General features: G+C 36.0%; 1 protein-coding gene across 3 annotated transcripts in view; it reads right to left on the bottom strand.

Annotated features, from left to right (window-relative positions):
* Nucleotides 1-1486: 1486 nt before the first annotated feature.
* TMEM71 (transmembrane protein 71) overlaps nt 1487-10673 on the bottom strand; it is a 35268-nt gene continuing 26081 nt past the window's right edge. For 2 of the 3 annotated variants that reach the window (XM_076005018.1, XM_012785421.3), the window contains 3 exons: nt 5776-5837; nt 5614-5674; nt 1487-1625 (listed from right to left, as the gene is read on the bottom strand). In XM_076005018.1, coding sequence (XP_075861133.1) covers nt 1599-1625; nt 5614-5674; nt 5776-5837 — 150 coding nt within the window. In that variant the 3' untranslated portion in view covers nt 1487-1598. Of the gene's footprint in view, nt 1626-5613; nt 5675-5775; nt 5838-10673 lie in introns of those variants that run through there. The other variant, XR_012920149.1, reaches the window with a different exon arrangement.

Below are 10673 nucleotides of genomic sequence, written 5' to 3'. Positions count from 1 at the left end.
CAAACCTATTTCAGATATGACTATGGTAGGCTTAATAAAGGTCCCTGAAGATATCCAGGTTCTATTCACAGGCAACTGTAAATGTTACTTATATGGCAAAAGAGGCTTTGCACATGTGATTAAGTCAAGGATTTTAGATGGGGAGATTGCCTTGGATTATCAGTGTGGGTCCTAAATGTAATCTCATGTGTCCTTTAAAAAAGGAGGCAGGGGGAGATTTGACTGCAGAAGAGGGAAGGATGTGATGATGGAAGTAAGGGATTGGAGTTGTGTGCTTTAAAAACGGAAGAAGGGGCCATGAGCCTAAGAATATAGGCAGCCACTGGAAGCTGAAAAAGGCAAAAAAGCAGATTCTTCCCTGAAGCCTCCAGAAGGAAAACAATTCTGCTAACATCTTGCTTTTAGACTTCTGACCTCCAGAAATATGAATAATAATTTTGTGTTTTTGTAAGCCACCTGGTTTGTGATGATTTGTTAAGGCAACAACAGGATACAGTGTTCAATACAGTATTCAATTAATGACTTTCCTCCATGGTTGCTTATATATATATATATGTATATATATATATATACACATATATATATATACATATATATATATAATTTCCTGATGACTCCATTTATTTATTAGCAAAATTTCTTTCAACCCCAAATGCACTAGATACAAATGATATAAAAAGTGATATTTGGGGATTACCATTTTAAGCAAAGATAATTTTCTCCATACAAAATTTCTAGTCAGAGAATACCACATGGAGCAAATCTGAATTGCAGGCTGTATTTGCTTTGTGAACAACAAGTGAGAGGGATGGAAAAAGAGCACCATGTATACCCTTCAGTCAGTTGTACACCTGCACCATTTTCATGCATTTCAAAGCACTCTGGTGTTTTGCCTTTATTTTCCCTTTAAAGCATTTCTTGTATCACATCTTTATTTTAATTGCGATTTGAATGAAAGGAATCATGAGCCCCAAGAAGGGTACAAACTTGGTAAAGAAAATGATTCAAAAGAAGAATATACCTTCCAGAAAATGACTCTCTTCTGCCCGTTTTCTATCCACCATCACTCACTGTCAGCACCTAATATTGTGCCACTCCTTTGGGGGGGATAGTGAGCTTTTGCAACATTATATTTTATGTACAAACTACATTTAATCATATTCAAGTTGGTATCGATTACACAAACTTGCTTTCATTGTTCAATTAAAGCAGTTCAGAAAGGGATAGGTGCATGCTGGCAGGCCCAGGAAAATGTTACAAGTTCCTGGCAGAATACTCTAATGAAAATTAATGTCTGAGAATCACTGCTTTAGGGAATAATAGGGGAACATTTATTCCAGATGATCTATCACGTTCCCCAGGCCTTTCCCTTTCAACTGCTAGTGTTTGCAAAGGAAAGGCAAATTCATATTATTTTCATGAGAATATTACAATTATGAGGGAAAAACTGAGATTTTTTTAAATCACATATTAAATTAAATTTTTTTTCTCAATTATCCAGTTGCTCATTCCTTTCCAGTGAGGCAGTTGATTCCAAATAGACTGCAAGTTGGACAATTTCTGGATATTCAGCTTGAAGACATTCATCAGAGTCATTGCTAAATGGTTGTCAAATTTCGGCTAACCTAGATTAGAGAAAGGAGAGAAGAAATGAATAATTCATCCACATACACGTGAAATGCAGTGTCTAATCATTTCGTGCACATGCGTGCACACACACACAAACACACACACAACTGGCGCAAATCATCACAACTAGGAAGAGTGGAGCTTCAAATTAGAGTAACTTTGTTTTTGTTTTTATCCCAGCAGTTCTTAGTGCTCCCTTTTTTCATCTGAAAGGCTAGAGAGGTTTTAACCTTTCAGCACTGTTTGGCACTTAGTTAACTACCATTTCATATTGTTTTCTCTTCCCCTCTATGCCACTGCAAGTATTACAGTCTTTAGGGTAACACAGTCTTTAGGGTAAAGTTCATTCATTCATTCACCAAGTATATGAACATCCATTTTTCCATCTAAGAATAGAGAGAACAGACGTTACCTATTTTGTTACTATGAAGTCAATGCGTGTGCAAAATGTGCACTACTGATGCTAGCACACCATTGACAACACGGGATACCTATGGTGACCTTTATCTGGAAGGGGCGCTCAGGGTGACAGTGAACAAGATTGGATAGTCCCTATGCTCACAGACTGCAAATTTAATGAAGAAAGTTGAAGAAAAATTGCATTATGCCACAAAAAGGGATATGACTTGAAAAGTAAGAAATGCTAAAGAGGCACCTAATCTAGCCCACCCTTGCACAGCACAGGATGGGCGGGGGCGGTTGCTGCATTAATGTTTGCTGAACCAAAGTCAGCGCTTGCCCTCCACTTCCTGAGAGTCTCGTCATTGATTGTTAGAGACTTATGAGTCATTCTCGACTCTTGAGATGAATAACCATATCTTGGGTTTATTAGCTTCTGGATATGTTTATATAAGAGAGAGAATATTGCAAAATCTTTAATATACAGGCAGAGCTCCTGGCTATCAAGGAAGTACTTCAAGAAATGATGCAGCAAATATATTCAATTTAATGAATATTTATGAAGTACCTACTATTTTCAAGGCATTGAGGTGAATACAAAAATGAATTCAATTGTCCTTGTTTTCACAGGTCTTAAATGCAAGTGTGGGTGTGTATGTAACACTGGGTGGGCAGAAAACAGGAAAAAATGGAGTGGGAACAAGAGAAGAACAAGTTAAAATATGTACATAAAAAATCAAAGAAGGAATTTTCCTCCATAAATGAGGTGGTAGATCAGAGTGTTTATTGAGGAGAGAACAATGAGCTCAGAACAGTGGGAGGTGCTGACAAAACAACAGGTGATATAACCCCTGCAGGTTAGATATTGGCTCTTCCAAGAAGCCCTTCATGCCCACACTCCCCACCCCTGCTAGTCTGGGGAAACCACTCTCCTGGTGTTCTCCTGGCCTCTATGCTAACCCTATATTTGCATTTATCATATTAAATTTCACCTTGCCTTTTACATGTCTGTTATTCTAACTCTTGACATGCCTTGGCATTGCCACCCCGGCACCTAGCAAGGGCGTCTAACCTATGGTAGACACTCCATGTCTTCTTTTGAAAAGCTTCTGTTTATGTCTCTTACTCACTTTTTAATGGGGTTCTTTGTTTTTTCCTTGCTGATTTATTTGAGTTCTTTGTAGAGTCTGGTTATTAGCCTCCTATACAAATAGCTTGTGAATATTTTCTCCCATTTTAAAGGTTGTCTATTTGATCTGTTGATTATTTCCTTAGCTGTGCAGAAGCTTTTTAATTTAATGAAGTCCCATTTATTTATTTTTGTTGTTGCTTTGATTGCCATTGGCAAACATTAAATTTAATTTAATGAAGTCCCATTATTTATTTTGTTGTTGCTTTGATTGCCATTGGCAAAAATTCTTTGCCTAGCCCGATATCTAGAAGAGTTTTTCTAACATTTTCTTCTAGCATTCTTATGGTTCCATGCCTTACATTTAAGTCTTTTTTCTATCTTGAATTAATTTTTGTGAGTGGAGAGAGATATATATGAATCCTGTTGCATTCTTCTGCACATGTCTATCCAATTCTCCCAGTACCATTTACTGAATAGGGCTTTTTTCTCCAGTGTATATTGTTGTATGCTTTGTCAAAGATCAGTTGGCTGTATGTGGATGGTTTTATATCTGAGTTGTCTGTTCTGTTCATTGGTCTATGTCTCTATTTTTGTGCCAATACCATGTTACTTTGGTTATTATAACCTTATTATACTTGTATAGTTTGAAGTCTGGTAATATTATACCTCCAGATTTTTTTATTTTTATTTTTTTTTTGATTATTGCTTTACCTATTCAGGATCATTTCTGGTTCCAAATGAAGCATAGAATTATTTTTTCTAGATCTGTGAAATATGACTTTGGTATTTTGATGGGGATTGCATTGAATATGTACATCATTTTGGTAGTATGGACATTTTAACAATGTTGATTCTACTAATCCATGAGCATGATATGTTTTTCCATTTGTTTGTATCATCCATGATTTCTTTCCTCAGTGTTTCATAGGTCTGTTTATAGAGATCTTTCACCTCCTTGGTTAAGTATGTTCCTAGGTATTTTATTTTCTTGTGGCTATTGCGAGTGGTATTGATATTTTGATTTGACTCCCAGCTTGACTGTTATTGGTGTGTAGGGATCCTATTGATCTGTGTACATTGATTTTGTAACCTGAGACTCTGCTGAATTTACTTATCAACTCCACTCTCTTGGTGGAGCCTTTGGGGTTTTCTAGATACGAGATCATATTGTCAGCAAAAAGTGATAGTTTGACCTTCTCTTTCCTGATTTGGATACCCTTTATTTCTTTCTCTTGCCTGATTGCTCTGACTGTATTTCAGATTAATTGTATATGCCCATCTTAAAACCCAGAGAGAAGGAATTTATATAATTCACATTATCCAACAAACCATAATAATGTTTTCATTTCTGAAAAGTGGGTAACAAAATGGTTCTTTGGATGAAAATCTTTTACATTATTAGTCCAGTCCTGACTAGCGTATCATCACAGCCCATGAGGCTAAGCACACATGCAAACCTGTAGTACTGTTGCATAAAATATACCTCTAGCCTCTGTACGGGCCTACAGACCATCTGCAGGGAGGGAAGTGGGTATCTTAGAAGAGTTTTAAATGAATGTCATTAATTTCAAGGGTCAAAGAATAAGGATTTCTTGGGTTACCTCAAGATCCAATTTTCTAAATATCGGGTTAAACAATACTTAGCTATATCAATTCCCATCCCCAGAAAACTGGAATACGTGCAAATTATGGGAACCATCACTCAACAGTATACTGTAAGTCAGTCAATACTGTAAGTCAGTATTGACTAGAGCCCTAAACAAAATAAATCTTCAATAAACCCCGTTGTGATTTCAGAATTAACAGGAAGATTTCATAAACAGGGAAACAAAGTATCAAGAGTATCATAGTGAATTATAGACCTCGATTTCCCAGGCACAGGAGTTTGCCCCTGGAAGCCATATTGAAGTGAAGGTAATTAACACAGTCCATCTTGCAAGAGGATGATGCCTTGCAGACTGTTTGAAATTCTGTGAGCATCTCACTCGACCCCAGTAACCCTTTGAAATATGCTGAACCATGGCACTCGGCACCCAGGGGGATCATAAAATGAGTAAGAGAGGGCAGAGAAATCACAGTTTGTAACTGAGATCATTTCATGGGCAGTTTGCCAGCTATTTGAGAAACTGTAACATAAAGGTCTTCTTAATATGAGGTATTTATAAAATGCAGTGCTATGAATCTATAAAAGTCCATTTAAAATGATTCAAAAGGACACTTCTTTTCTAAGTCCTGCTGCCTTAAAAAATATTTCTATTTTGATATAAGAATTTAGGATGCAGCATGATAATACTATTAGATTTTAGCAGTGACAGAAAGTAGTCTTTAGGATGAACGATCAGGATGTTTCCTGTATGTAGTCATTGACATCTATAAGGCAGCAGAAACCATTCTCAGTATGATATTATGGTCATCCTTGTCCAGACAATGGCAATAACATAGGCAACACTTACCGAACACCTGTGGTGGCTTTGAAATTGCTGGCAAGGCTGAGAAACAATGATTTTGTAGCATCTTAGGTGAGAAAAATAAAATATTTAAAATTTATTTTAAAATGACAAAAATTGGAACAAAATACAGGAATCATAGCAATATTTTTGGAAACAGTTACTTACAAGCTGTAGTTATCAACAATGAGCATATGAAGATGCTGGCTAATATTCCTTCCATAAACCATCTGAAACAACAGGATTGCTCAAGTTTATTTTTTTATTTTTATTTTAAAAAATTTTTATCAATAATATTTGTCACTTTATTTTTTTTTCATTTTTTTTATTTCAGCATATTATGGGGGTACAAATGTTAAGGTTACGTACATTGCCCATGGTTTAGTATGCTAATTATGCATTTCCAACCCATGAGATGTTCTTTTAGACTAACTATAGACTTATGATTTCAAGATTTACTAAAACTGCAATAATAAAAATAGTGTGGTATTGACAAAATAATAGACATACAGATCAATGGAGGAGAATGCATCACCTAGAAATAGACACATCCAGACATAGTAAACTGATTTTTAACAGAGGTACAGGAGCAATTCAAAGGAGAAAAGAAAGTATTTTTGACAAATGGTATTGGAACAATCAGATATTCACATGCAAAAGTATGAACCAGCACATATATACCATACCTTATGTAAAACTTAACTTGAAATTGATCATAGACCAAAATGTAAACCATGAAAGTATAAAACTTCTAGAATAAAGGATAGGAGAAAATCTACATGCCCCTGTGTTTGGCAATGAGTTTTGAAATATAGCACCAAATGCACAATCCATGAAATAAAAAATTGATTAATTGGGCCTTATCAAACTTTTTAAAAATTTGCACTGTGAATAAGAAAACAAGGTATAGTCTGTGAGGTATTTGCAAATCACATATCTGATAAAGGACTTCTATCCAGAATACATAAAGAACTCTTAAAACTCAACAACAAGAAAATAAGCAACCTGCTTAAAAAATGAGCAAAACATGTGAACAGACAGGTACTTCACCAAAGAAGATATACAGATGGTAAATAAGTGTAAGAACATATGTTCAACATTATTCATCATTAGAGTAATGCAAACTATACTAGTGAGACACCATTACACACCCATTAGAATGGCTAAAACCCAAAAAAACTGACAATCCCAAATGCTAGGGAGGATGCAGAGCAACAGGAACTCTCATTCATTGCTTTCAGGAGTGAAAATTGTGCGTTTTGGAAGATAGTTTGGCACTTCCTTACAAAGTTAAACATAAAGTTACCATATAACCCAGCAATTGCAATTCTATGGTATTTACCCAATTGAGTTGAAATGTTATGTCTATACAAAATCCTGAATGTGATTCTTCAGGGAAGATTTACCCAAAATTTTTGAGAACTGGGAACAACCAAGATGTCCTTTAATAGATGAAGGTGTAAACAAACTGTGGTATATCTACAATGTTTTCAAGGTTCATCCACATTGTAGTGTGTATCAGTACTTCATTTTTATGGCTGAATAATATTCCATTGTATAGATAGACCATATTTTTGCTATTTTATTTATTCATTCATCGGTTAATCATTGTTCCCGCTATTAGACCATTATGAATAATGCTGCTATGAGCACAGTTGTACAAGCTTTTGTGTGAACATATGCTTTCATTTCTCTTGGGCAAATACCTAGGAATGGAATTTTGGGGCATATGGTAACTCTCTGTTTAACATTTTTAAGAACTGCTGAAATGCTTTCCAAAAGGACTGCACCATTATACATTCCCAGCAATTTATGAGGGAGATCCAAATTATTCTCATCCTCAACAATGCTTGTTATTGTCTATCTTTTCGGTTAGAGCCATCCTAGTGGGTGTGGTGTGAATATAGCATATTTCCAGCACCCTATAATATTCCCATCTCACTGTGGTTTTGATTTGTATTTCCCCAGTGGCTGATGTTGACCATCTATTCATGCTAAGTGATTGAAACTAGACACAAAAGACCACACATTGTATGCTTCCATTTACATGAACTGTCCAGAATAGACAAATCCCTATGACAGAAAGTAGATTAGTGGTTTTCGGGGTTTGTTGTTGAGTTATGAGAGGGAATGGAGAGTAAGCACTAATGGGTATGGGGTTTCTTTTTTCATGATGGAATTGTTATGAAATTATAGTGGTGATAGTTGCTTTGTGAATATGCTAAGGACCACTAAAAAGTACACTTTAAAAAATAATTTTTTGGAAATATTTAAAAATTCATCAAATACCTTCTACATGTCATTTTATACATGTGCTAGTGTATATGCAAGATGAATTCCTAGAAACGATATGGCCAGGTCAAAGAGGACATGCAATTTTAAATTTGGTAGAAATTGTCAAATATCCATAGCTAGGGAATTTAAGTATAAATTTTTAAAAATTTTACCAGCAATGAAGGAACATGTCTTCTACTTCACAACCTTGCCAAAAAAAAGTGTGTTACCAAATATTTGGATTTTTGCTGATCTGAAGGGTGATTTTCTCTATAGGGTAGAGTAAATTTAAAAAAAAATAATGTCTGTATTGTTTTTATTTTCAAAATATGAATCATTGAAAGAGATTACAAATAAATACCAAAAAGAAATGAAAATATCATCAAGAAATCTCACCACCCACAAACAGTAATTACTAAAATCTGATGAAGATCCTTTTAAACATTTCTTTATATGCTACTTTAAAACTCTTTTTCTAAATTGAGCTTTAACATATGTACAATAAAGTATATAAAATACACATGCTGGTTTTGCTTTTTTAACATAAACCCCTATAATTGCCAGCTCAAGATATAGAATATTTCCAGCACCCTATCTTGTTCCTTTTTTGTTTCTTACAGTCTATACCCCCATAATTAACCACTATTAACCACTATTCTTATACCTATAATAACTGATTAGTTTTGCCTTTTCTTGGAGCATCCCTAATCTGAAAAGCTCCAAAATCTGAAACTCTTTGAGTGCCGACTTCATGTGATGGGTGCACAAAATTATTTAAAATATTGTATAAAGTTACCTTCAGCCTAAGAGTATGAGGTGCATATAATATATAAACAAATTTTGTGCTTAGACTTGGGCTCTGTCCCCATACACATAAAATTATGCATATGTAAATATTCTGAAATTCAAAAAAATCCAAAATCCAAAACATTTCTGGTTCCCAGCATTTCAGGTAGGGGATACACAACTTCTTTTTTTTTTTTTTTAATTTTTTTTTTATTTCGGCATATTATGGGGGTACAGATTTTAAAGTTTCAATAAATGTCCTTCCCCCCTCCCCCCACAAGTGATACACAACTTCTATGTGTGATCATACAAACCCTCATGTCTGTCGTCTGTCACAGACATATCTGTGAGAAAATTCCATGCTCTTATAATCTTTTTTACTTAAATAACTTTTTTATTTAAAATAATTTATTTATGCAGAGAAATTTCAAAATGCAGTGCAGAGGGTTCTCATGTGGGCCTCAGTCATCTTCCTCTACTACCAACATTTTATATTACTTTGGGACATTTTTCACCATTAAGCAAACAACATTGGTGCATTACTGTTATCTCAACTCTGCATTTCCTTTGGATTTTTCAGTTTTTTCCTTTTTCTGTTCCAGGATCCCACCAAGGCTACCACATTACAGTTAGTCATCCTGTCTCCTTAGGTTCCTCAGGGCCGTGACAGTTTGTCAGCCTCTCCTTGGTTTTGATTTACACTTTCGAGGAGTTCTAACCAGATAACGTGATGAATGGCCCTCCATGTGAATTTTTCTGCCATTTTCCCCATGGTTAGCCTGAGGTTTGGAAGACCACAGAGGTGAAGTGCAACACTCACCAGGTTGCATCCAGGGTAATGCAATCAGCATAACTTATCACTGCTGATGCTGACTTGCTCACTGAGGTAGTATTTGCTCAGTTTCACGATTGCAAGTTTACCTTTTGTCCTCTGTTTCCATACTTTTTGGAAGCAAGTTTCTAAATGTAGCTCACACTCAAGGGATTGAGAGTTAAGCTCCACTGCTTAAGGGGGGAGTATTTACAAAAACTAACTTAGGGAACATTTCATTAATAGTTCTGTGAAATAAAAGAGAGAAGTCCACGATCAACTTGGAGGTTTGGAAAACACTAAGTGAAATAAAGCTGAACATGTTCTTCACTACACTCTTTCACTGAGCCTCTATTATACTAACGCACATTATGATCTTCCAACTTGGAATATAGAATGCAGAATTTTGCAAATTTATTTTTAACCATAGGACCTCCCCCTTTTGTTCTTTTGGTCCCATTGTGATCTAAAAATGCTTTTCAAACCCCATAATTATCTGGAAAGCTATTTTGAAGCATTGACTCTCACTAGATCTAAATTAGTATCTCAAGAGATGGGATCTAGGACTTTGTATCTAAAAAAGCAACTCCCCCAATTGGTGCTGAGGTATTTGACCCTCAGTAGGTGGGATTTGAGCAGGTAGCACTTACTGGCGAGAGTTCAAGGACCATAAAGACCTCCAGACTGAACTATTTAGCCTTGCTTCATTGACACAACAAATATCAATGAACCCCAGCACTGAGGATAGAGCAGTGAGGGGGACACACAGTGAATGTCTCTGCTCTCGGGTAGTTCACATCCTTGAAGGGAGAGATATATCTCTGATGTTTAAACAAGTGAACATATAACAGGTTAGGGGTGATAAGTGCTCTGAAAAAAGGAAAAACAAGGTGCATGTGACAGAGTGGTATGCTATTTACACAGGGTTGTCAGGGCAGGGCTCTCTGATGATGTGACATTTGAACAGATTCCAGAAAGAAGTAGGGTCACATGGTATGAGGCTATCTGCAGAAGGCTTGTACAAGGCAGAGTAAGCAGCAAGTGCAAAGGCCCTGAGGCACAAGTGGGCTTAGCACCAAGGAGCATCATCACCGTCCTGGAGATTTGGGCAAGGAAAGGAGAAGGAGGCAGAGGAAGGACATGCAGGACAGAGGAGAAAGCAGAAACATGCTTATAATAAGGCATGAAAGGACCC

This window comes from Microcebus murinus, chromosome 7 (genome assembly GCF_040939455.1).
Source record: "Microcebus murinus isolate Inina chromosome 7, M.murinus_Inina_mat1.0, whole genome shotgun sequence".
Taxonomy (NCBI): domain Eukaryota; kingdom Metazoa; phylum Chordata; class Mammalia; order Primates; family Cheirogaleidae; genus Microcebus; species Microcebus murinus.
Note: the sequence above shows the minus strand (reverse complement) of the source record. Positions and strands in the feature narration are given on the sequence as shown.